Genomic DNA, 26,134 nt, shown 5'->3' on the forward strand with positions numbered 1-26,134 from the left:
GAGAGAGAGAGAGAGAGGGAAAGATACAGAGAGAGGTGATCTCGGGGACAGCAGTGCAATGTGAGTCTGCCCCTTGTGTGAGGAGATCGGCCCAATGGGACTGGACTGTGACAAAGCCCCTGCTTCAGCGACACTGTCGAGGCTCAGACACCAAGACAGGAACAGGAGGAGGCCATTCAGCCCATCGAACCTGTTCCGTGGGACAGGAGGGTTGTCTGGGTGATAGGAGGGTGGCCAGAGGGGGGGTGGAGCTGCTGTATGTGAGGTGACGGCTCCTGATCTCTGAATCCAGACAGTGAGAGGCAGGTGTTGGTGTCAATATTGAATCTCGAAACAGTTTCTCACCTCCAGAATGATTTTCTGCATCGAGTCAGGATCAAAGTCTCCCAGCAATGAGCAATATGATCACCAGTTGAAACTGTTTGCCACCCATTCCTAAAGACAACAATCACAGCTTTAGAAGGTTAAACTCACTGAGCCCAGCTCCCAGGAGGCACTGGGGCCTGGCCATTCTTCCCTCTATTTCATGTTTCCCCCTCAATGTTACCATTGCCTCTTTCCTCTCCCGTACCAGCCTCCCGGAGCAGGCGCCGGGATGTGGCGACTAGGGGCTTTTCACAGTAACTTCATTTGAAGCCTACTTGTCACAATAAGCGATTTTCATTTCATTTTTTCATTTCACTCCATATCTGGTTCACACTCTCTCTATCTCGATATAGTTTCTACTTTCTACTCTCTGTGTCACATCCTCCCAACTCCTGTCCAAACTAATAAAAACATCAGGAATATGAGCGAGATCATCGGGTCCATCAGGACGGCTCTGCCTAATCAGGGCTGGTCATTGTGGATCTAACACCACTTTCCTGTCTTCCCGATAATCCTCGTCAATCCAAAATCTGTACCTCGCCTGTCACTCTTTGTTCCTCCTTCAATTGCTGTTGCTCTCGCCCTCCTCCCTGTCACAGGAGAGAGAGAGATGCAGCAAGATAGAGGGAATGTGTGAGAGAGATACAGCAAGATAGAGAGAATGTGTGAGAGAGAGAGAGATGCAGCAAGACAGAGAGAATGTGTGTGCGAGATACAGCAAGATAGAGAGAATGTGTGTGAGAGAGAAAGAGAGAGAAATATAGCAAGATAGAGAGAATGTGTGAGAGAGAGAGAGAGAAATACAGCAAGATAGAGAGAATGTGAGTGAGAGAGAGAAATACAGCAAGATAGAGAGAATGTGTGAGAGAGAGAGAGAGATGCAGCAAGATAGAGAGAATGTGTGAGAGAGAGATACAGCAAGATAGAGAGAATGTGTGAGAGAGAGATACAGCAAGATCGAGAGAATGTGTGAGAGAGAGAAAGAGAGAGAAATATAGCAAGATAGAGAGAATGTGTGAGAGAGAGAGAGAGAAATACAGCAAGATAGAGAGAATGTGAGTGAGAGAGAGAAATACAGCAAGATAGAGAGAATGTGTGAGAGAGAGAGAGAGATGCAGCAAGATAGAGAGAATGTGTGAGAGAGAGATACAGCAAGATAGAGAGAATGTGTGAGAGAGAGATACAGCAAGATCGAGAGAATGTGTGAGAGAGAGATACAGCAAGATAGAGAGAATGTGAGAGAGAGAGAGACAGCAAGATAGAGAATATGTGTGAGAGAGATACAGCAAGATAGAGAGAATGTGTGAGAGAGAGAGAGATACAGCAAGATAGAGAGGATGTGTGTGAGAGAGAGAGAGAGATACAGCAAGATAGAGAGAATGTGTGTGAGAGATACAGCAAGACACAGAGAATGTGTGTGAGAGATACAGCAAGATAGAGAGAATGTGTGTGAGAGAGAAAGAGAGAAAAATATAGCAAGATAGAGAGAATGTGTGTGAGAGAGAGAGAGAGAGAAATACAGCAAGATAGAGAGAATGTGAGTGAGAGAGAGAAATACAGCAAGATAGAGAGAATGTGTGAGAGAGAGAGAGAGATGCATCAAGATAGAGAGAATGTGTGAGAGAGAGAGAGATACAGCAAGATAGAGAGAATGTGTGAGAGAGAGAGATACAGCAAGGTAGAGAGAATGTGTCAGAGAGAAATACAGCAAGATAGAGAGAATGTGTGAGAGAGAGATACAGCAAGATAGAGAGAATGTGCGAGAGAGAGAGATACAGCAAGATAGAGAGAATGTGTGAGAGAGAGAGATACAGCAAGATAGAGAGAATGTGTGAGAGAGAGCGACAGCAAGATAGAGAGAATGCGTGAGAGAGGGATACAGCAAGATAGAGAGAATGTGTGTGAGAGAGAGAGATATACAGCAAGATGGAGAGAATGTGTGTGAGAGAGAGATACAGCAAGATAGAGAGAATGTGTGTGAGAGAGAGATACAGCAAGATAGAGAGAATGTGTGAGAGAGAGATACAGCAAGGTGGAGAGAATGTGTGAGAGAGAGAGAGATACAGCAAGATAGAGAGAATGTGTGAGAGAGAGAAATACAGCAAGATAGTGAGAATGTGTGAGAGAGAGAGAGACAGCAAGATAGAGAGAATGTGTGAGAGAGAGAGATACAGCAAGATAGAGAGAATATGTGAGAGAGAGAGAGATACAGCAAGATAGAGAGAATGTGTGTGAGAGAGAGAGAGATACAGCAAGATAGAGAGAATGTGTGAGAGAGAGAGATACAGCAAGATAGAGAGAATGTGTGAGAGAGAGAGAGAGATACAGCAAGATAGAGAGAATGTGTGTGTGAGAGAGAAATACAGCAAGATAGAGAGAATGTGTGAGAGAGAGAGAGATACAGCAAGATAGAGAGAATGTGAGAAGAGAGAGATACAGCAAGATAGAGAGAATGTGTGAGAGAGAGAGAGATACAGCAAGATAGAGAGAATGTGTGAGAGAGAGAGATACAGCAAGATAGAGAGAATGTGTGAGAGAGAGAGAGAGATGCAGCAAGATAGAGAGAATGTGTGAGAGAGAGATACAGCAAGATAGAGAGAATGTGAGAGAGAGAGAAATACAGCAAGATAGAGAGAATGTGTGTTAGAGAGAGATACAGCAAGATAGAGAGAATGTGAGAGAGAGAGATACAGCAAGATAGAGAGAATTTGTGAGAGAGAGAAATACAGCAAGATAAAGAGAATGTGTGAGAGAGAGATACAGCAAGATAGAGAGAATGTGTGAGAGAGAGAGAGACTGCAAGATAGAGAGAATGTGTGAGAGAGAGAGAGAGATGCAGCAAGATAGAGAGAATGTGTGAGAGAGAGATACAGCAAGATAGAGAGAATGTGTGAGAGAGAGAGAGACTGCAAGATAGAGAGAATGTGTGAGAGAGAGAGATGCAGCAAGATAGAGAGAATGTGTGAGAGAGAGAGAGAGATGCAGCAAGATAGAGAGAATGTGTGAGAGAGAGATACAGCAAGATAGAGAGAATGTGTGAGAGAGAGAGAGAGATGCAGCAAGATAGAGAGAATGTGTGAGAGAGAGATACAGCAAGATAGAGAGAATGTGTGAGAGAGAGAGATGCAGCAAGATAGAGAGAATGTGTGAGAGAGGGATACAGCAAGATAGAGAGAATGTGTGAGAGAGAGATACAGCAAGATAGAGAGAATGTGTGAGAGAGAGATACAGCAAGATAGAGAGAATGTGTGAGAGAGAGAGAGAGATGCAGCAAGATAGAGAGAATGTGTGAGAGAGAGATACAGCAAGATAGAGAGAATGTGTGAGAGAGAGAGAGACTGCAAGATAGAGAGAATGTGTGAGAGAGAGAGAGAGATGCTGCAAGAGAGAGAGAATGTGTGAGAGAGAGAGATACAGCAAGATAGAGAGAATGTGAGAGAGAGAGAAATACAGCAAGATAGAGAGAATGTGTGTTAGAGAGAGATACAGCAAGATAGAGAGAATGTGTGAGAGAGAGACACAGCAAGATAGAGAGAATGTGCGAGAGACATACAGCAAGATAGAGAGAATGTGTGTGTGAGAGTGAGAGATATTCCATCCCACTCCCCCTCCCTCACTCACTCCATCCCACTCCCCTCACTCACTCACTCCATCCCATTCCCTCACTCACTCCATCCCACTCCCCTCCCTCACTCACTCCATCCCATTCCCTCACTCACTCCACCACACTCCCCTCACTCACTCCATCCCACTCCCCTCACTCACTCACTCCATCCCACTCCCCTCACTCACTCCATCCCACTCCCCTCACTCACTCCATCCCACTCCCCTCACTCACTCCATCCCACTCCCCTCACTCACTCCACCCCACTCCCCTCACTCACTCACTCCATCCCACTCCCCTCACTCACTCACTCCATCCCACTCCCCTCACTCACTCCATCCCACTCCCCTCACTCACTCACTCCATCCCACTCCCCTCACTCACTCCACCCCACTCCCCTCACTCACTCACTCCATCCCACTCCCCTCACTCACTCACTCCATCCCACTCCCCTCACTCACTCACTCCATCCCACTCCCTCACTCACTCCATCCCACTCCCCTCCCTCACTCACTCCATCCTATTCCCTCACTCACTCCATCCCATTCCCTCACTCACTCCACCACACTCCCCTCACTCACTCCACCCCACTCCCCTCACTCACTCCATCCCACTCCCCTCCCTCACTCACTCCATCCCACTGCCCTCCCTCACTCATTCCATCCCAGTCCCCCTCCTTCACTCACTCCATCCCATTCCCTCACTCACTCCATCCCACTCCCCTCACTCACTCCATCCCACTCCCCTCACTCACTCCATCCCACTCCCCTCACTCACTCACTCCATCCCACTCCCCTCCCTCACTCACTCCATCCCATTCCCTCACTCACTCCCTGCAGAGTAATAAAAGCCACTCTCTCAGTTGGAGATTTGATGATTGCTCCGGGAGTTTTCCGGGTGAAGTTTGAGTTTAAAACCCCTCCGGATGCTGATACCTGGCGCTGGTGATGTTGGATTTGGGACAATCATTGAAGATGCAATTTGAGGCAGAGTGGTCTCTGGCATGGTTGGCACAGTGGTCTCTGGCATGGGTGGCACAGTGCTCTCTGGCGTGGTTGGCACAGTGGTCTCTGGCGTGGTTGGCACAGTGGTCTCTGGCATGGGTGGCAGAGTTGGTATGACAGCTTTAACTGGAAATAAGAGACACAAAGGTGGGAGAATGAGTGAGGACAAAATCCCAACATCAAAGCAAAATAAAGAAAGTGCCGGGAATCTGAAGTCATTGCAGAAGCTTCTGGAAAGACTCAGTACATCTGGGAGCATCTGTGGAGCGAGGAACAGAGAGCCTTGCAGATTGAGGAACTGTTGTCATCCGAGGGTCAGAAGCCGACAAGGTTAACTCTGTTCCTGTCCACAGACACTGCCAGACATGCTGAGTATTTTATATTCTTCTCCACAAACACCAAACTCCACTTCAAACCCGAACTAGAATTCAGCAAATGAGAGAGAGGAGGTAAAACAGCCTCCGCTATCATTTAAATGTGACCCCTACCCAGACTGGTCCCCACACGTGACAGTCCACATCCTCCTGACCCCTCAGTAAGCCCCCCACCATGATATTCCCCAAACCCGACCCCCAGGGCCTCTTTTGTGATCCATGCACTGGGACCCCCAGATCCCTCTGTACCTCAGAGCTCTGCAATCTCGCACCGTTTCCAAAATCAGCTTCCCTTTTATTCTTCCTGCCAAACTGGACACTTTCCCACTTTCCCAAGTTATAATCCATTTTCCCCACATTTACCCTCTCGCTGTCCCTTTACACCCTCCTTACGTTCTCTTCACAATTTACTGTCCTTCCTATCATTGTGTCGTCAGCAAAGTTAGTGAGCAGACATTCAGCCCCTTCATCAGAGTCCCTATCTCCATGTTTCTGAAATATCCTCAGTGACTCAGCTTCCACAGGCCTCTGGGATCGAGAATTCCAAACAGTCACAACCCTGGGGTTTTATCATTTTTAAAACCTCTCTCCCCCTCGGCCCTAATTGGCTTCTCCTTATTTGGGGTTTTTGCCCCATGGTTCAGAATTCGCCGACCAGGGGAACGAGCTCCGCCGCATCGACCCTGTCTCTCCATTTCAGTCTGGTTTAGATTGCAGTGAGAGCTCAGTCAAATTCCCACCTGGATGAAAAGGTTTTCCCTCAAATCCCCTCTAAATCTCCGGCCCCTTACCTTAAATCGCTGCCCCCTGGTTACCCCTCAACTAAGGGGAAAAGTACCTCCCTATCCACCCTGTCCCTGTCCCTCATAATTCTGTCCAAATCGCTCAGCTCCCTCCTCAGCCCTCTCTGCTCCAGAGAAAACATTCCCAGCCGCTCCAGTCTCTCTCGATAGCTGAAACATTGCAGCCTGGGCAACATCCTGGTCAGTCTCCCCTGCACCCTCTCTAATGCACTCACTGCTATAGTGTGGTGACCAGAACTGTACACAATCCTCTAGCTGTGACCTAACCAGCGTTTTATACAGTCCCAGCATAACCTCCCCGCTCTTGTATTCAGTGCCTGGGTTAATAACGGCAGGTATCCCATAGACCTTGTAAACCACCTTGTACCATCCTGCTGCCTTCAGGGACTTATAGACCTGCACACCCAGATCCCTCTGTACTTCCTGAGGTCTTCCCATTCATTGTATGTTCCCTTCCCAGCTTAGTCCTCCCAATAGGCATCACCTCGCACTTTTCAGGGTTAAATTCCATTTGCCGCTGTTCTGCCCATCTAACCAGACTGTCCCCTGGCCTAGCAGGATGGGCGTATGAGGAGGATTGAGTCGGTTAGGATTGTCTTCGCTGGAGTGCAGAAGAATGAGGGGGGACCTCATAGAAACCGATAAAATTCAACCAGGACTGGACAGGGTAGATGCAGGAAGGATGTTCCCGATGGTGGGGGTGAACCAGGGGGTCACAGTCTGAGGATACAAAGAACAACATAGCACAGGAACAGGCCCTTCAGCCCTCCAAGCCGATACTAGCCATGATACCATCCTTGGCCAAAACCCTCAGCACATCCTGGTCCTGCGGCATCGACCATTTTGGACAGAGATGAGGAGAAATACCTTCGCCCGGAGAGTGGTCGGCCTGTGGAATCCGTTACCACAGGAAGTAGTTGAGGCCAAAACATTGATGTTTTCAAGAAGCAGCTCGATATCGCTCTGATGCCGAAGGGGATCAAAGGACATGGGGGGGAAGCGGGATTAGGCTATTGAGTTGGGTGATCAGCCACCATCATAATGACGGGCGGAGCAGCTCGAGGGGCCGAATGGCCTCCTCCTGCTCCTATTTTCCAGGTTTCTTTGACCAGCTCATCTATATGGTCTTGTAATCTAAGGCTTTCATAGAACATAGAACATAGAACGATACAGCGCAGTACAGGCCCTTCGGCCCACGATGTTGCACCGAAACAAAAGCCATCTAACCTACACTATGCCATTATCATCCATATGTTTATCCAATAAACTTTTAAATGCCCTCAATGTTGGCGGGTTCACTACTGTAGCAGGTAGGGCATTCCACGGCCTCACAACTCTTTGCGTAAAGAACCTACCTCTGACCTCTGCCCTATATCTATTACCCCTCAGTTTAAAGTTATGTCCCCTCGTGCCAGCCATTTCCATCCGCGGGAGAAGGCTCTCACTGTCCACCCTATCCAACCCCCTGATCATTTTGTATGCCTCTATTAAGTCTCCTCTTAACCTTCTTCTCTCCAACGAAAACAACCTCAAGTCCATCAGCCTTTCCTCATAAGATTTTCCCTCCATACCAGGAAACATCCTGGTAAATCTCCTCTGCACCCGCTCCAAAGCCTCCACGTCCTTCCTATAATGCGGTGACCAGAACTGTACGCAATACTCCAAATGCGGCCGTACCAGAGTTCTGTACAGCTGCAACATGACCTCCCGACTCCGGAACTCAATCCCTCTACCAATAAAGGCCAACACTCCATAGGCCTTCTTCACAACCCTATCAACCTGGGTGGCAACTTTCAGGGATCTATGTACATGGACACCTAGATCCCTCTGCTCATCCACACTTTCAAGAACTTTACCATTAACCAAATATTCCGCATTCCTGTTATTCCTTCCAAAGTGAATCACCTCACACTTCTCTACATTAAACTCCATTTGCCACCTCTCAGCCCAGCTCTGCAGCTTATCTATGTCCCTCTGTAACCTGCTACATCCTTCCACACTATCGACAACACCACCGACTTTAGTGTCGTCTGCAAATTTACTCACCCACCCTTCTGCGCCCTCCTCTAGGTCATTGATAAAAATGACAAACAGCAACGGCCCCAGAACAGATCCTTGTGGTACTCCACTTGTGACTGTACTCCATTCTGAACATTTCCCATCAACCACCACCCTCTGTCTTCTTTCAGCTAGCCAATTTCTGATCCACTTCTCTAAATCACCCTCAATCCCCAGCCTCCGTATTTTCTGCAATAGCCTACCGTGGGGAACCTTATCAAACGCTTTGCTGAAATCCATATACACCACATCAACTGCTCTACCCTCATCTACCTGTTCAGTCACCTTCTCAAAGAACTCAATCAGGTTTGTGAGGCATGACCTACCCTTCACAAAGCCATGCTGACTATCCCTGATCATATTATTCCTATCTAGATGATTATAAATCTTGTCTCTTATAATCCCCTCCAAGTCTTTACCCACTACAGACGTGAGGTGTGTGCTGGGTGGGTGTGTCCTGGGTGGATGTGGCCTGGGTGTGTGTGTGCTGGGTGGGTGTGTGCTGGGTGGGTGTGTGCTGGGTGTGTCCTTCTTGGGTGGGTGTGTGCTGGGTGTGTGTGTGCTGGGTGGGTGTGTGCTGGGCGTGTGTGTGCTGGGTGGGTGTGTGCTGGGTGTGTCCGTCCTGGGTGGATGTGTCCTGGGTGTGTGTGTGCTGGGTAGGTGTGTGCTGGGTGGGTGTGTCCTGGGTGGGTGTGTCCTGGATAGGTGTGTGCTGGGTGGGTGTGTGCTGAGTGTTTGTGTGCTGAGTGTTTGTGTGCTGGGTGTGTGTGTGCTGGGTGAGTGTGTGCTGGGTGGGTGTGTGCTGAGTGTTTGTGTGCTGGGTGTGTGTGTGCTGGGTGGGTGTGTGCTGGGTGGGTGTGTGCTGGGTGTGTGTGTGCTGGGTGGGTGTGTGCTGTGTGAGTGTGTGCTGGGTAGGTGTGTGCTGGGTGTGTGTGTGTGCTGGGTCGGTGTGTGCTGGGTGGGTGGGTGCTATGTGGGTGTGTACTGGGTAGGTGTGTGCTGTGTGTGTGTGTGCTGGGTGTGTGTGTGCTGTGTGTGTGTGTGTGTAGGTGTGTGCTGGGTGGGTGTGTGCTGGGTGGGTGTGTCCTGGGTAGGTGTGTGCTGTTTGTGTGTGTCCTGGATGGGTGTGTGCTGGGTGGGTGTGTCCTGGGTGTGTGTGTTCTGGGTAGGTATGTGCTGAGTGTGTGTGTGCTAGGTGGGTGTGTGCTGTGTAGGTGTGAGCTGGGTGTGTGTGTGATGGGTGTGTGTGCTGGGTAGGTGTGTGCTGGGTAGGTGTGACCTGGGTGTGTGTGTGCTGTGTAGGTTTGAGCTGGTGTCTGTGTGATGGGTACGTGTGTGCTGTGTAGGTGTGTGCTGTGTGTGTGTTTGCTGGGTAGGTGTGTGCTGGATGGGTGTGTGATGGGTGGGTGTGTGATGGGTGTGTGTGTGCTGGGCGTGTGTGTGCTGGGTGTGTGTTCTGTGTAGGTGTGTGCTGGGTAGGTGTGTGCTGGGTAGGTGTGTGTGTGCTGGGTGGGTGTGTGCTGGGTGTGTGTGCTGGGTGGGTGTGTGCAGGGTGTGTGTGTGCTGGGCGGGTGTGTGCTGGGTGTGTGTGTGCTGAGAAGGTGTGTTCTGGGTAGGTGTGTGCTGGGCAGGTGTGTGCTGCATGGGTGGGTGTGTCCTGGGTGTGTGTGTGCTGGGTGTGTGTGTGCTGGGTGTGTGTGTGCTCGGTGGGTGTGTGCTGGGTGTGTGTGTGCTGGGCGGGTGTGTGCTGGGTGTGTGTGTGCTGGGTGTGTCCTTCCTGTGTGTGTCCGTCCTGGGTAGGTGTGTGCTGGGTGGGTGTGTGCTGGGTGTGTGTGTGCTGGGTGTGTGTGTGCTGGGTGGGTGTGTGCTGGGTGGGTGTGTGCTGGGTGTGTGTGTGCTGGGTAGGTGTGTGCTGGGTGTGTGTGTGCAGGGTGGATGTGTGCTGTGTAGGTGTGAGCTGGGTGTGTGTGTGCTGGGTGTGTGTGTGCTGGGTGTGTCCGTCCTGGGTAGGTGTGTGCTGTGCAGGTGTGAGCTGGGTGTGTGTGTGATGGGTGTGTGTATGCTGGGTATGTGTGTCCTGGGTGGGTTTGTGCTGGGTAGGTGTGTGCTGGGTGTGTGTGTGCTGGGTGTGTGTGTGCTGGGTGTGTGTGTGATGGGTGGGTGTGTTGTGGGTGTGTCCGTCCAAGGAGGGTGTGTCCTGGGTGGGTGTGTGCTGGGTGCGTGTGTGCTGGGTGAGTGTGTGCTGGGTGTGTGTGTGCTGGGTGGGTTTGTGCTGGGGGTGTGTGCGCTGGGTGGGCGTGTGCTGGGTAGGTGTGTGCTGGGTGTGTGTGTGCCGGGTGTGTGTGTGCTGGGTGTGTGTGTGCTGGGTAGGTGTGTGCTGGGTGGGTGTGTGTGTGCTGGGTGTGTGTGTGCTGGCTGGGTGGGTGCTGGGTGGGTGTGTCCTGGATAGGTGTGTGCTGGGTGGGTGGGTGCTGGGTGGGTGGGTGCTGGGTGGGTGTGTCCTGGGTAGGTGTGTCCTGGGTAGGTGTGTCCTGGGTGGGTGTGTGCTGGGTGTGTGTGTCCTGGGTGGGTGTGTCCTGGGTGGGTGTGTGCTGGGTAGGTGTGTGCTGAGTGGCTGTGCGCTGGGTGTGTGTGTGCTGGGTGGGTGTGTGCTGGGTAGGTGTGTGCTGGGTGGGTTTGTGCTGGGTGGGTGTGTCCTGGGTGGGTGTGTCCTGGGTGGGTGTGTCCTGGGTAGGTGTGTCCTGGGTAGGTGTGTGCTGGGTGGGTGTGTGCTGGGTGGGTGTGTGCTGGGTAGGTGGGTGCTGGGTGTGTGGGTGCTGGGTGGGTGTGTGCTGGGTGTATGTGTGCTGGGTGTGTGTTTGCTGGGTGGGTTTGTGCTGGGTGGGTGTGTCCTGGGTGGGTGTGTCCTGGGTAGGTGTGTCCTGGGTAGGTGTGTGCTGGGTGGGTGGGTGCTGGGTGTGTGTGTGCTGGGTGGGTGTGTGCTGGGTGTGTGTGTGTTGGGTGTGTGTGTGCTGGGTGTGTGTGTGCTGTGTGTGTGCTGGGTGGGTGTGTGCTGGGTAAGTGTGTGCTGGATGTGTGTGTGCTGGGTGGGTGTGTGCTGGGTGGGTGGGTGCTGGGTGTGTGTGTGATGGGTGTGTGTGTGCTGTGTGTGTGCTGGGTGTGTGTGTGCTGGGGGTGTGTGTCCTGGGTAGGTGTGTCCTGGGTGTGTGTGTGCTGTGTAGGTGTGTGCTGGGTGAGTCCATCCTGGGTGTGTGTGTGCTGGGTGTGTGTGTGCTGGGTGTGTGTGTGCTGGGTGTGTCCGTCCTGGGTGTGTGTGTCCTGGGTGTGTGTGTCCTGTGTAGGTGTGTGCTGGGTAGGTGTGTGCTGGGTAGGTGTGACCTGGGTGTGTGTGTGCTGGGTGTGTCCGTCCTGGGTGGGTGTGTCCTGGGTGTGTGTGTCCTGGGTAGGTGTGTGCTGGGTAGGTGTGTGCTGGGTAGGTGTGTGCTGGGTAGGTGTGTGCTGGGTAGGTGTGACCTGGGTGTGTGTGTGCTGGGTGTGTCCGTCCTGGGTGGGTGTGTCCTGGGTGGGTGTGTGCTGGGTAGGTGTGTGCTGGGTAGGTGTGTGCTGGGTGTGTCCGTCCTGGGTGTGTGTGTGCTGGGAAGGTGTGTGCTGGGTCTGTGTGTGCTGGGTGGGTGTGTGCTGGGTAGGTGTGTGCTGGGTATGTGTGTGCTGGGTGCGTGTGTGCTTGGTGTGTGTGTGCTGGGTGTGTGTGTGCTGGGTAGGTGTGTGCTGGGTAGGTGTGTGCTGGGTAGGTGTGTGCTGGGTATGTGTGTGCTGGGTGTGTGTGTGCTGGGTGTGTGTGTGCTGGGTATGTACGTCCTGGGTGGGCGTGTCCTGGGTGGGTGTGTGCTGGGTAGGTGTGTGCTGGGTATGTCCGTCCTGGGTGGGCGTGTGCTGGGTGTGTGTGTGCTGGGTGTGTGTGTGCTGGTTTATGTGTCCTGGGTGGGTGTGTCCTGGGTGGGTGTGTCCTGGGTGTGTGTGTCCTGGGTAGGTGTGTCCTGGGTGGGTGTGTGCTGGGTAGGTGTGTGCTGGGTAGGTGTGTGCTGGGTGGGTGTGTGCTGGGTAGGTGTGTCCTGGGTGGGTGTGTGCTCGGTAGGTGTGTGCTGGGTAGGTGTGTCCTGGGTGGGTGTGTGCTGGGTAGGTGTGTGCTGGGTAGGTGTGTGCTGGGTGTGTCCGTCCTGGGTGTGTGGGTGCTGGGTAGGTGTGTGCTGGGTATGCCCGTCCTGGGTGGGTGTGTCCTGGGTGGGTGTGTGCTGGGTAGGTGTGTGCTGGGTATGTCCGTCCTGGGTGGGCGTGTCCTGGGTGGGTGTATGCTGGGTAGGTGTGTGCTGGGTAGGTGTGTGCTGGGTGTGTGTGTGCTGGGTGTGTGTGTGCTGGGTGTGTGTGTGCTGGTTGGGTGTGTCCTGGGTGGGTGTGTCCTGGGTGTGCCCATCCTGGGTAGGTGTGTCCTGGGTGGGTGTGTGCTGGGTAGGTGTGTGCTGGGTAGGTGTGTGCTGGGTGTGTGGGTGCTGGTGGGTGTGTGCTGGGTAGGTGTTTGCTGGGTGTGTGTGTCCTGGGTGTGTGTGTCCTGGGTAGGTGTGTGCTGGGTGGGTGGGTGCTGGGTAGGTGTGTGCTGGGTGTGTGTGTCCTGGGTGTGTGTGTCCTGGGTAGGTGTGTGCTGGGTGGGTGGGTGCTGGGTAGGTGTGTTGTGGGTGTGTGGGTGCTGGGTGTGTGTGCTGGGTGTGTGGGTGCTGGTTGTGTGTGTCCTGGGTATGTGTGTCCTGGGTGGGTGGGTGCTGGGTGTGTGTGTATTGGGTGTGTGGGTGCTGAGTAGGTGTGTCCTGGGTGGGTGGGTGCTGGGTGTGTGTGTCCTGGGTGTGTGGGTGCTGGGTGTGGGTGTCCTGGGTAGGTGTGTCCTTGGTGGGTGGGTGCTGTGCGTGTGTGTCCTGGGTGGGTGTGTGCTGGGTGTGTGTGTCCTGGGTGTGTGGGTGCTGGGTAGGTGTGTGCTGGTTGGGTGTGTGCTGTGTCGGTGTGAGCTGGGTAGGTGTGTCCTGCGTATGTATGTGCTGGGTGAGTGTGTGATGGGTGTGTGTGCTGGGTAGGTGTGTGCTGGGTAGGTGTGTGCTGGGTGTGTGTGTGCTGGGTGTGTGTGTGCTGGGTAGGTGTGTGCTGGGTGTGTGTGTGCTGGGTGGGTGTGTGCTGTGTAGGTGTGAGCTGTGTGTGTGTGTGAGCTGGGTAGGTGTGTGCTGTGTAGGTGTGAGCTGTGTGTGTGTGTGTGTGTGCTGGGTAGGTGTGTGTTGGGTGTGTGTGTGCTGGGTGGGTGTGTGCTGTGTAAGTGTGAGCTGGGTGTGTGTGTGATCGGTGTGTGAGAGCTGGGTAGGTGTGTGCTGTGTAGGTGTGAGCTGTGTGTGTGTGTGTGTGCTGTGTAGGTGTGACCTGGGTGTGTGTGTGCTGGGTAGGTGAGTGCTGGGTGTGTCCGTCCTGTGTGGGTGTGTCCTGGGTAGGTGTGTGCTGGATGTGTCCGTCCTGGGTGGGTGTGTGCTGGGTGTGTGTGTGCTGGGAAGGTGTGTGCTGGGTGTGTCCGTCCTGGGTGGGTGTGTCCTGGGTAGGTGTGTGCTGGGTGTGTGTGTGATGGGTGTGTGTGTGCTGTGTAGGTGTGTGCTGGGTAGGTGTGTCCTGGGTAGGTGTGTGCTGTGTGTGTGTGTGTGCTGGGTGTGTGTGTGCTGGGTAGGTGTGTGCTGGGTGGGTGTGTGATGGGTGGGTTTGTGCTGGGTGTGTGTGTGCTGGGTGTGTGTGTCCTGGGTGTGTGTGTCCTGGGTGTGTGTGTCCTGGGTGGGTGGGTGCTGGGTGTGTGTGTATTGGGTGTGTGGGTGCTGAGTAGGTGTGTCCTGGGTGGGTGGGTGCTGGGTGTGTGTGTCCTGGGTGTGTGGGTGCTGGGTGTGGGTGTCCTGGGTAGGTGTGTCCTTGGTGGGTGGGTGCTGTGCGTGTGTGTCCTGGGTGGGTGTGTGCTGGGTGTGTGTGTCCTGGGTGTGTGGGTGCTGGGTAGGTGTGTGCTGGTTGGGTGTGTGCTGTGTCGGTGTGAGCTGGGTAGGTGTGTCCTGCGTACGTATGTGCTGGGTGAGTGTGTGATGGGTGTGTGTGCTGGGTAGGTGTGTGCTGGGTAGGTGTGTGCTGGGTGTGTGTTTGCTGGGTGTGTGTGTGCTGGGTAGGTGTGTGCTGGGTGTGTGTGTGCTGGGTGGGTGTGTGCTGTGTAGGTGTGAGCTGTGTGTGTGTGTGAGCTGGGTAGGTGTGTGCTGTGTAGGTGTGAGCTATGTGTGTGTGTGTGCTGGGTAGGTGTGTGTTGGGTGTGTGTGTGCTGGGTGGGTGTGTGCTGTGTAAGTGTGAGCTGGGTGTGTGTGTGATCGGTGTGTGAGAGCTGGGTAGGTGTGTGCTGTGTAGGTGTGAGCTGTGTGTGTGTGTGTGTGCTGGGTAGGTGTGACCTGGGTGTGTGTGTGCTGGGTAGGTGAGTGCTGGGTGTGTCCGTCCTGTGTGGGTGTGTCCTGGGTAGGTGTGTGCTATTTGTGTCCGTCCTGGGTGGGTGTGTGCTGGGTGTGTGTGTGCTGGGAAGGTGTGTGCTGGGTGTGTCCGTCCTGGGTGGGTGTGTCCTGGGTAGGTGTGTGCTGGGTGTGTGTGTGATGGGTGTGTGTGTGCTGGGTAGGTGTGTGCTGGGTAGGTGTGACCTGGGTGTGTGTGTGCTGTGTAGGTTTGAGCTGGTGTCTGTGTGATGGGTGTGTGTGTGCTGTGTAGGTGTGTGCTGGGTAGGTGTGTCCTGGGTAGGTGTGTGCTGTGTGTGTGTGTGTGCTGGGTGTGTGTGTGCTGGGTAGGTGTGTGCTGGGTGGGTGTGTGATGGGTGGGTTTGTGCTGGGTGTGTGTGTGCTGGGTAGGTGTGTTCTTGGACGGTGTGTGCTGGGTAGGTGTGTGCTGCATGGGTGTGTGTGTGCTGGGTGGGTGTGTGCTGGGTGTGTCAGTCCTAGGTGGGTGTGTGCTGTGTGTGTGTGTGCTAGGTAGCAGTGTGCTGGGTAGGTGTGTGCTGGGTGTGTCCGTCCTGTGTGTGTCCGTCCTGGGTAGGTGTGTGCTGGGTGGGTGGGTGCTGGGTGTGTGTGTGCTGGGTGTGTGTGTCCTTGGTGGGTGTTGTCATGATATTCAAACACACACATCATGATGGACACACCAACAGGCAAATCAGAGCACACAACACCACAACCAATCACAGACAAGAACACCAACCACATAAAAAGCACGAGCACGACACCTGGTAGTCAGTAGGTCTGGGGATAAAGAAACAGGGAAGAGCTGTTACAACATCACAAGCAGGGAACCCCCACGTGCAGAGTGCAAAGACAAAACTGTACATAGTAAGTTTGAATAAAATAGCGTTGTACCATATACAACCGTGTTGGCTCATCTGTGTGTCAGAACACCCAACACCACATGGTACAGGAGTGGATCGATACCTGCCTACTAACCTGCCATTCTGGACATGGACCGCACCGACAAACCGCAGCCGTTGCAAGTCGCGGGGAACCTAGGTACCAATTGGAAGCTCTACAGGCAGCTATTTGACCTGTACATCCGTGCCACCGAAAAACAGAGTGCCTCGGATGAAACGAAGATTGCAATGCTCCTCTTCTACGCAGGTCAGCACGCCACCGACGTCTTCAACTCACTGGTGTTCGAAGAAGGCGAAAACCAATCCAAATATGACACGGTCATCCTCAAACTGGACCAGCACTTTCAAGTTGAAGTAAATGAAAGTTTTGAAAGATACCTCTTTCAGCAACGCCTGCAAGGTAAGGAGGAGCTTTTTCAACCCTTCTTGACGCACCTCCGGATTCTAGCGCAGTCCTGCGGTTACGGCACCACCACAGAGTCCATGATCAGGGACCAGATTGTTTTTGGCGTTGCCTCTAGTGGCCTACGCCAGCAGCTTCTTAAAATGAAAAGCCTCACCTTAGCGTCTGCTGTGGAAGCCTGTGTCCTCCACGAAAATGCTACCTGCCGTTTTGCCCGATTTCAGGCGTCCGAGTTGGCACGGAGGGGGTCCCCAGCCGTCGAATCGGCAAGCCAGGCCACCCACGACGTCGAACGCATTCAGGCCGTCGATTACTTCCCGACCCACGGCCCGGACGACAGCGGCCGCTTCCCGCGCTTTTCGCGGTCTCCCGCGCAGGTGCGCGCCAAAAATAACGGCCACAACGAGGGACGCACTGCGCAGGCGCGCCCACCGCAAGATCGCACTGCGCATGCGCAGTGGCGCAACGAATGCCGTGACGTCATGACGTGCGGCAATTGTGGAGCTCTACATTTAAAAGGGCAATGTCCTGCTAAAAACCGACAGTGCCTCAGATGTGGCAAGATGGGCCACTACGCAGCCCACTGTCGTTCGGCTCAACCCATGGATCCGGCGCATCCTCGACAATCTCGCAGACAAGTCAGGACCGTCCAGCCCACGCATCAAGACTTCCAGTTAAGTGATGCAGATGACCAGGATGCCTTCCGCGTTTCCGTCATCGATGTCAACAAGGTCAATGCCATCAATCCAGCCAATGAGTGGTGTGCCACCCTGACGGTCAACCGATCGCGCGTCGCCTTCCGTCTGGACACCGGCGCATCCGCCAACCTGATTGCATATTCTGAATTCCAGGCCATGAAGGTCAAACCACCCATCACGCCATCCCGGCTCAAGATGGTTGACTATAACGGGAACGTCATCCCGTCCATAGGATCTTGCCAGCTACAGGTAACTCACAAGATGCACACGGCCACACTCCCCTTCGAAGTTGTCGGCTCATCAAAGGACTCGTTACTGGGCGCACAGGCGTGTAAGGTCCTTCACCTGGTACAGCGCATTATGTCTCTCTCTCCAGATGAGATATCCGACTTCCCGGATGCTGAGTTCCACGCAAATCTCCATTCCCTCCTTGCTCACAACCAGGAGGTTTTTGAAGGCATGGGGACATTGCCATACACGTACAAGATTCGACTCAGACCGGACGCCATCCCTGTCGTTCACGCACCTCGCAGGGTTCCTGCGCCACTCAAAGACCGCCTCAAGGTACAACTGCAGGTTCTTCAGGACCAAGGGGTCCTATCCAGGGTCACGGAGCCCACGCCATGGGTCAGCTCCATGGTCTGTGTAAAGAAGCCCTCTGGCGAGCTCCGTATATGTATAGATCCTAAAGATCTGAATAACAACATCATGCGGGAACACTATCCCATCCCGAAACGAGAGGACCTCACCAGCGAGATGGCGCGAGCCAAAATATTCACCAAATTGGATGCGTCCAAAGGATTTTGGCAGATCCAACTGGACCCGGCCAGCCGAAGACTATGCACATTCAACACCCCTTTTGGCAGATTCTGCTACAACCGGATGCCATTCGGCATCATTTCAGCATCTGAAGTTTTCCACCGCATTATGGAGCAGATGATGGAAGGCATCGAAGGGGTACGTGTATATGTGGACGATATCATCATTTGGTCCACCACTCCGCAGGAACACATGCATCGTCTACGACGTGTCTTCACCCGCATACGACAAAATGGCCTGCGTCTCAACCGTGCGAAGAGTGCCTTCGGCCAGACGGAGCTGAAATTCCTCGGGGACCACATCTCAAGGTCAGGGGTCCGTCCCGATGCAGACAAGGTTAGCGCCATCACAGCCATGCCACGACCGGCTGACAAGAAGGCTGTCCTAAGATTCCTGGGCATGGTCAACTTCCTTGGGAAGTTCATTCCCAACCTGGCTTCTCATACAACAAATATGCGCCATCTCGTAAAAAAATCGACAGAATTCAACTGGCACCAATCGCATCAGCGGGAATGGGAGGAGCTCAAGCACAAACTGGTCACGGCACCAGTGCTGGCCTTCTTTGACACGACTCGCCCTACAAAGATCTCAACAGACGCCAGCCAATCTGGTATTGGAGCGGTACTCCTGCAAAAAGACAGCACGTCGTCATGGGCCCCGGTTGCATATGCCTCACGAGCCATGACCCCTACCGAACAGCGCTACGCGCAAATCGAAAAAGAATGCCTGGGCTTGTTAACTGGACTGGACAAGTTCCACGACTATGTGTATGGCCTGCCACGATTTACGGTCGAAACTGACCACCGCCCCCTGGTCAACATCATTAACAAAGACCTGAACGACATGACTCCTCGCCTCCAGCGCATCTTACTTAAACTCAGGAGGTACGATTTCGAACTGATCTACACTCCGGGGAAGGATCTCATCGTGGCGGACACTCTTTCCCGAGCAGTGAGCACACCACCAGATGCGGAGGGGTTCGTGCGTCAAATTGAGGCACACGTAACTCTGACAGCAGCAAATCTGCCAGCTGATGATCCTAGTCTGGCCCACATACGCGCAGAGACGGCGACTGACCCCCTTCTGCAGCGAGTGATGCGCCACATGACGGAAGGGTGGCTCAAAGGGCAGTGCCCCCAGTTTTATAATGTGCGAGATGATCTTACCAACATAGACGGGGTCCTTATGAAATCAGACAGGATCGTTATTCCGCACAGCGTGCGCCAGATGATTCTTCATCAACTACACGAAGGCCACTTGGGCGTCGAAAAATGCAGACGAAGGGCCCGGGAGGCGGTATATTGGCCGGGTATTAATGAAGACATAGCCAACATGGTGCTCAACTGCACAACCTGTCAGAGGTTTCAGCCGGCGCAACCTCCGGAACCACTTCTACCACACGAGATGGTGACGTCCCCCTGGGCGAAGGTGGGTGTTGACCTATTTCACGCGCTCGGCAGAGATTACATCGTTATTATAGACTACTTCTCAAACTACCCGGAAGTCATGCCTCTCCATGATCTGACGTCGTCCGCAGTCATTGGGGCCTGCAGGGAAACATTTGCTCGCCATGGCATTCCAAGGACTGTCATGTCAGACAATGGACCCTGTTTCGCCAGCCGTGAATGGTCGTCCTTTGCCGCAGCATATGGTTTCACTCATGTGACATCCAGCCCTCTACATCCACAATCGAACGGGAAGGCTGAAAAGGGTGTCCACATCGCCAAGCGGCTCCTGTGCAAGGCGGCTGCTGCCGGATCGGACTTTAACCTTGCCTTGCTGGCCTATCGATCGGCCCCGCTATCCACGGGTCTCTCGCCAGCGCAGCTACTAATGGGTCGCTCCCTCAGGACGACGGTACCTTCCATCCTGGCACCAACAACAGACCATGAGACGGTTCTTCGGAACATGCAAATGCAGCGTGATCGCCAGAAAAGTCGGTACGACACACGAGCGACGGACCTGCCCCCCCTGTCCTCCGGAGACAAAGTACGCGTCCATCAACCGTATGGTGGCTGGTCAGCACCGGCCGAAGTCCTCCGACGTGTGGCTCCCCGCTCGTTCCTGGTTCGCATGCCGGATGGTTCAGTGCGTCGCCGCAATCGGCGCGCCCTTCGCCGACTTCCACGCTCACAGCCACACAGCACGCACACGCCAGATCCTCAACAGGCTTCCGAGGATAACTTTGTGGAGCTGCCGCACATCACGCTCTTTCCATCGCCACCCATGGCCATGCCTGCACAGCAGCCGGTGGTTCTTGATCCACCCTTGAGGCGGTCAACCCGAACTCGTCGCAAACCCATTAGAATGGACTTATAATACAGTTCATATGTTTAATAAGTTGGACAATTTTACATGATAACCTGTTGTTGTTTATCGTTCCAGATGTCGTCTGACTGGACAACTGTTCAAGTTTTTTTTTTCTTCTTCTCTCGTTCGCATTTCTGTTATGTTATGGTACAACTTGGTTCATGTGACGCACCCGACATCGCCCCATGTACATAGTTCCGTCATATGCACATGCTGCACACGACACACACACACTCTTAGATGCACTCACGACACGATCATATTTATTACCACGTAGGCACATATCTTTGTAAAAAGGGGGGATGTCATGATATTCAAACACACACATCATGATGGACACACCAACAGGCAAATCAGAGCACACAACACCACAACCAATCACAGACAAGAACACCAACCACATAAAAAGCACGAGCACGACACCTGGTAGTCAGTAGGTCTGGGGAGAAGGGAACAAGAAAGAGCTGTTACAACATCACAAGCAGGGAACCCCCACGTGCAGAGTGCAAAGACAAAACTGTACATAGTAAGTTTGAATAAAATAGCGTTGTACCATATACAACCGTGTTGGCTCATCTGTGTGTCAGAACACCCAACACCACAGGTGTGAAGCTGGGTGGGTGTGTGCTGGGTGTGTGTGTGCTGGGTGTGTGTGTGCTGTGTAGGTGTGTGCTGGGTGTGTGTGTGCTGGGTGGGTGTGTGCTGGGTAGGTGTGTGCTGGGTGTGTGTGTGCTGGGTGGATGTGTGCTGTGTGGGTGTGAGCTGTGTGTGTGTGTGATGGGTGTGTGTATGCTGGGTGGGTGTGTGCTGGGTGTGTGTGTCCTGGGTGTGTGTGTCCTGGGTGGGTTTGTGCTGGGTGTGTGTGTGCTGGGTGTGTGTGTGCTGGGTGTGTGTGTGATGGGTGGGTGTGTTGTGGGTGTGTCCGTCCAAGGTGGGTGTGTCCTGGGTGTGTTGGTGCTGGGTGTGTCCGTCCTGGGTGGGTGTGTCCTGGGTAGGTATGTGCTGGGTAGGTGTGTGCTGGGTGGGTGGGTGCTGGATGTGTGGGTGCTGGATGTGTGGGTGCTGGGTGTGTGTGTGCTGGGTGTGTGTGTGCTGGGTGTGTATGTGCTGGGTGTGTCCGTCCTGGGTGGGTGTGTGCTGGGTGTGTGTGTGCTGGGTGGGTGTGTGCTTAGGTGTGTGTGTGCTGGGTGTGTGTGTGCTGGGTGTGTGTGTGCTGGGTGTGTGTGTGCTGGGTGTGTGTGTGCTGGGTGGGTGGGTGCTGGGTGTGTGTGTGCTGGGTGTGTGTGTGCTGGCTGGGTGGGTGTGTGCTGGGTGTGTGTGTCCTGGGTGGGTGTGTGCTGGGTGTGTGTGTGCTGGGTGGGTTAGTGCTGGGTGGGTGTGAGCTGGGTAGGTGTGTGCTGGGTAGGTGTGTGCTGGGTGTGTGTGTGCTGGGTGTGTGTGTGCTGGGTGTGTGCTGTGTGGGTTTGTGCTGGGTGTGTGGGTCCTGGGTAGGTGTGAGCTGGGTGGGTTTGTGCTGGGTGGGTGGGTGCTGGGTGGGTGTGTGCTGGGTGGGTGTGTGCTGGGTAGGTGTGTGCTGAGTGGGTGTGCGCTGGGTGTGTGTGTGCTGGGTGGGTGTGTGCTGGGTGGGTGTGTGCTGGGTAGGTGTGCGCTGGGTGTGTGTTTGCTGGGTGGGTTTGTGCTGGGTGGGTGTGTCCTGGGTGGGTGTGTCCTGGGTAGGTGTGTCCTGGGTAGGTGTGTCCTGGGTAGGTGTGTGCTGGGTAGGTGTGTGCTGGGTAGGTGTGTGCTGGGAGGGTGTGTGCTGGGTGGGTGTGTGCTGGGTGTGTGTGTGCTGGGTGTGTGTGTGCTGGGTGTGTGTGTGCTGGGTGTGTGTGCTGGGTAGGTGTGTGCTGGGTAGGTGTGTGCTGGGTGTGTGTGTGCTGGGTGGGTGTGTGCTGGGTAGGTGTGTGCTGGGTGTGTGTGTGCTGGTTTGGTGTGTGCTGTGTAGGTGTGAGCTGGGTGTGTGTGTGATGGGTGTGTGTGAGCTGGGTAGGTGTGTGCTGTGTAGGTGTGAGCTGTGTGTGTGTGTGTGCTGGGTAGGTGTGACCTGGGTGTGTGTGTGCTGGGTAGGTGTGTGCTGGGTGTGTCCGTCCTGTGTGGGTGTGTCCTGGGTAGGTGTGTGCTGGGTGTGTCCGTCCTGGGAAGGTGTGTGCTGGGTGTGTCCGTCCTGGGTGGGTGTGTCCTGGGTGTGTCCGTGCTGGGTAGGTGTGTCCTGGGTAGGTGTGTGCTGGGTGTGTGTGTGCTGGGTAGGTGTGTGCTGGGTGTGTGTGTGCTGGGTAGGTGTGTGCTGGGTAGGTGTGTGCTGGGTGGGTGTGTCCTGGGTGGGTGTGTCCTGGGTAGGTGTGTCCTGGGTAGGTGTGTGCTGGGTGGGTGGGTGCTGGGTGTGTGTGTGCTGGGTGGGTGTGTGCTGGGTGTGTGTGTGCTGGGTAGGTGTGTGCTGGGTAGGTGTGTTCTGGGTGGGTTTGTGCTGGGTGTGTGTGTGCTGGGTGTGTGTGTGCTGGGTGTGTGTGTGATGGGTGGGTGTGTTGTGGGTGTGTCCGTCCAAGGTGGGTGTGTCCTGGGTGTGTTGGTGCTGGGTGTGTCCGTCCTGGGTGGGTGTGTCCTGGGTAGGTGTGTGCTGGGTAGGTGTGTGCTGGGTGGGTGGGTGCTGGATGTGTGGGTGCTGGATGTGTGGGTGCTGGGTGTGTGTGTGCTGGGTGTGTGTGTGCTGGGTGTGTGTGTGCTGTGCTGGGTGTGTGTGTGCTGGGTGGGTGTGTGCTGGGTGTGTGTGTGCTGGGTGGGTGTGTGCTTAGGTGTGTGTGTGCTGGGTGTGTGTGTGCTGGGTGTGTGTGTGCTGGGTGGGTGGGTGCTGGGTGTGTGTGTGCTGGGTGTGTGTGTGCTGGCTGGGTGGGTGTGTGCTGGGTGTGTGTGTCCTGGGTGTGTGTGTGCTGGGTGTGTGTGTGCTGGGTGGGTTAGTGCTGGGTGGGTGTGAGCTGGGTGTGTGTGCTGGGTAGGTGTGTGCTGGGTAGGTGTGTGCTGGGTGTGTGTGTGCTGGGTGTGTGTGTGCTGGGTGTGTGGGTCCTGGGTAGGTGTGAGCTGGGTGGGTTTGTGCTGGGTGTGTGTGTGCTGGGTGTGTGTGTGCTGGGTATGTGTGTGCTGGGTGTGTGGGTCCTGGGTAGGTGTGTGCTGGGTGTGTGTGTGCTGGGTGTGTGTGTGCTGGGTGTGTGTGTGCTGGGTGTGTGTGTACTGGGTGTGTGCTGTGTGGGTTTGTGCTGGGTGTGTGGGTCCTGGGTAGGTGTGAGCTGGGTGGGTTTGTGCTGGGTGGGTGTGTGCTGGGTAGGTGTGTGCTGAGTGGGTGTGCGCTGGGTGTGTGTGTGCTGGGTGGGTGTGTGCTGGGTGGGTGTGTGCTGGGTAGGTGTGCGCTGGGTGTGTGTTTGCTGGGTGGGTTTGTGCTGGGTGGGTGTGTCCTGGGTGGGTGTGTCCTGGGTAGGTGTGTCCTGGGTAGGTGTGTGCTGGGTAGGTGTGTGCTGGGTAGGTGTGTGCTGGGAGGGTTTGTGCTGAGTGTCTGTGTGCTGGGTGTGTGTGTGCTGGGTGTGTGTGTGCTGGGTGTGTGTGTGCTGGGTGTGTGTGTGCTGGGTGTGTGTGCTGGGTAGGTGTGTGCTGGGTAGGTGTGTGCTGGGTGTGTGTGTGCTGGGTGGGTGTGTGCTGGGTAGGTGTGTGCTGGGTATGTGTGTGCTGGTTTGGTGTGTGCTGTGTAGGTGTGAGCTGGGTGTGTGTGTGATGGGTGTGTGTGAGCTGGGTAGGTGTGTGCTGTGTAGGTGTGAGCTGTGTGTGTGTGTGTGCTGGGTAGGTGTGACCTGGGTGTGTGTGTGCTGGGTAGGTGTGTGCTGGGTGTGTCCGTCCTGTGTGGGTGTGTCCTGGGTAGGTGTGTGCTGGGTGTGTCCGTCCTGGGAAGGTGTGTGCTGGGTGTGTCCGTCCTGGGTGGGTGTGTCCTGGGTGTGTCCGTGCTGGGTAGGTGTGTCCTGGGTAGGTGTGTCCTGGGTAGGTGTGTGCTGGGTGTGTGTGTGCTGGGTAGGTGTGTGCTGGGTGTGTGTGTGCTGGGTAGGTGTGTGCTGGGTGGGTGTGTGCTGGGTAGGTGGGTGCTGGGTGTGTGGGTGCTGGGTGGATGTGTGCTGGGTGTGTGTGTGCTGGGTGTGTGTTTGCTGGGTGGGTTTGTGCTGGGTGTGTGTGTGCTGGGTGGGTGGGTGCTGGGTGTGTGTGTGCTGGGTGTGTGTGTGATGGGTGTGTGTGTGCTGGGTGTGTGTGTGCTGGGTGTGTGTGTGCTGGGTGTGTGTGTCCTGGGTAGGTGTGTGCTGTGTAGGTGTGAGCTGTGTGTGTGTGTGTGCTGGGTAGGTGTGACCTGGGTGTGTGTGTGCTGGGTAGGTGTGTGCTGGGTGTGTCCATCCTGGGTGTGTGTGTCCTGGGTGGGTGTGTCCTGGGTGTGTGTGTGCTGGGTGGGTGGGTGCTGGGTGTGTCTGTCCTGGGTGGGTGTGTCCTGGGTAGGTGTGTGCTGGGTATGTCCGGCCTGGGTGGGTGTGTCCTGGGTGGGTGTGTGCTGGGTAGGTGTGTGCTGGGTAGGTGTGTGCTGGGTGTGTCCGTCCTGGGTGTGTGTGTCCTGGGTAGGTGTGTGCTGGGTAGGTGTGTGCTGGGTGTGTCCGTCCTGGGTGGGTGTGTGCTGGGTGTGTCCGTCCTGGGTGTGTGTGTGCTGGGAAGGTGTGTGCTGGGTCTGTGTGTGCTGGGTAGGTGTGTGCTGGGTGTGTCCGTCCTGGGTGGGTGTGTCCTGGGTGGGTGTGTGCTGGGTAGGTGTGTGCTGGGTATGTCCGTCCTGGGTGGGCGTGTCCTGGGTGGGTGTGTGCTGGGTAGGTGTGTGCTGGGTAGGTGTGTGCTGGGTGGGTGTGTGCTGGGTGTGTGTGTGCTGGGTGTGTGTGTGCTGGGTGTGTGTGTGCTGGTTGGGTGTGTCCTGGGTGGGTGTGTCCTGGGTGTGCCCGTCCTGGGTAGGTGTGTCCTGGGTGGGTGTGTGCTGGGTAGGTGTGTGCTGGGTAGGTGTGTGCTGGGTGTGTGGGTGCTGGTGGGTGTGTGCTGGGTGTGTGTGTGCTGGGTGTGTGTGTGCTGGGTGTGTGTGTGCTGGGTGTGTGTGTGCTGGGTGTGTGTGCTGGGTAGGTGTGTGCTGGGTAGGTGTGTGCTGGGTGTGTGTGTGCTGGGTGGGTGTGTGCTGGGTAGGTGTGTGCTGGGTATGTGTGTGCTGGTTTGGTGTGTGCTGTGTAGGTGTGAGCTGGGTGTGTGTGTGATGGGTGTGTGTGAGCTGGGTAGGTGTGTGCTGTGTAGGTGTGAGCTGTGTGTGTGTGTGTGCTGGGTAGGTGTGACCTGGGTGTGTGTGTGCTGGGTAGGTGTGTGCTGGGTGTGTCCGTCCTGTGTGGGTGTGTCCTGGGTAGGTGTGTGCTGGGTGTGTCCGTCCTGGGAAGGTGTGTGCTGGGTGTGTCCGTCCTGGGTGGGTGTGTCCTGGGTGTGTCCGTGCTGGGTAGGTGTGTCCTGGGTAGGTGTGTCCTGGGTAGGTGTGTGCTGGGTGTGTGTGTGCTGGGTAGGTGTGTGCTGGGTGTGTGTGTGCTGGGTAGGTGTGTGCTGGGTGGGTGTGTGCTGGGTAGGTGGGTGCTGGGTGTGTGGGTGCTGGGTGGATGTGTGCTGGGTGTGTGTGTGCTGGGTGTGTGTTTGCTGGGTGGGTTTGTGCTGGGTGTGTGTGTGCTGGGTGGGTGGGTGCTGGGTGTGTGTGTGCTGGGTGTGTCTGTGCTGGGTGTGTGTGTGATGGGTGTGTGTGTGCTGGGTGTGTGTGTGCTGGGTGTGTGTGTGCTGGGTGTGTGTGTCCTGGGTAGGTGTGTGCTGTGTAGGTGTGTGCTGGGTGTGTCCATCCTGGGTGTGTGTGTCCTGGGTGGGTGTGTCCTGGGTGGGTGTGTGCTGGGTGGGTGGGTGCTGGGTGTGTCTGTCCTGGGTGGGTGTGTCCTGGGTAGGTGTGTGCTGGGTATGTCCGGCCTGGGTGGGTGTGTCCTGGGTGGGTGTGTGCTGGGTAGGTGTGTGCTGGGTAGGTGTGTGCTGGGTGTGTCCGTCCTGGGTGTGTGTGTCCTGGGTAGGTGTGTGCTGGGTAGGTGTGTGCTGGGTGTGTCCGTCCTGGGTGGGTGTGTGCTGGGTGTGTCCGTCCTGGG

General features: G+C 55.1%; 1 protein-coding gene across 1 annotated transcript in view; it reads right to left on the reverse strand.

Moving 5' to 3' along the window:
• Nucleotides 1–336: 336 nt before the first annotated feature.
• The window catches only part of LOC140403408 (uromodulin-like), a 90,824-nt gene continuing 65,026 nt past the window's right edge, over nt 337–26,134 (reverse strand). The window contains exons 5-6 of the mRNA XM_072491335.1: nt 4,906–5,100; nt 337–435 (exon numbers count right to left, since the gene is read on the reverse strand). Of these exons, the coding sequence (XP_072347436.1) occupies nt 377–435; nt 4,906–5,100 (254 nt within the window). The 3' untranslated portion in view covers nt 337–376. The remainder of the gene's footprint in view (nt 436–4,905; nt 5,101–26,134) is intronic.

The sequence above is a fragment of the Scyliorhinus torazame genome, chromosome 27 (assembly GCF_047496885.1).
Source record: "Scyliorhinus torazame isolate Kashiwa2021f chromosome 27, sScyTor2.1, whole genome shotgun sequence".
Taxonomy (NCBI): Eukaryota; Metazoa; Chordata; class Chondrichthyes; order Carcharhiniformes; family Scyliorhinidae; genus Scyliorhinus; species Scyliorhinus torazame.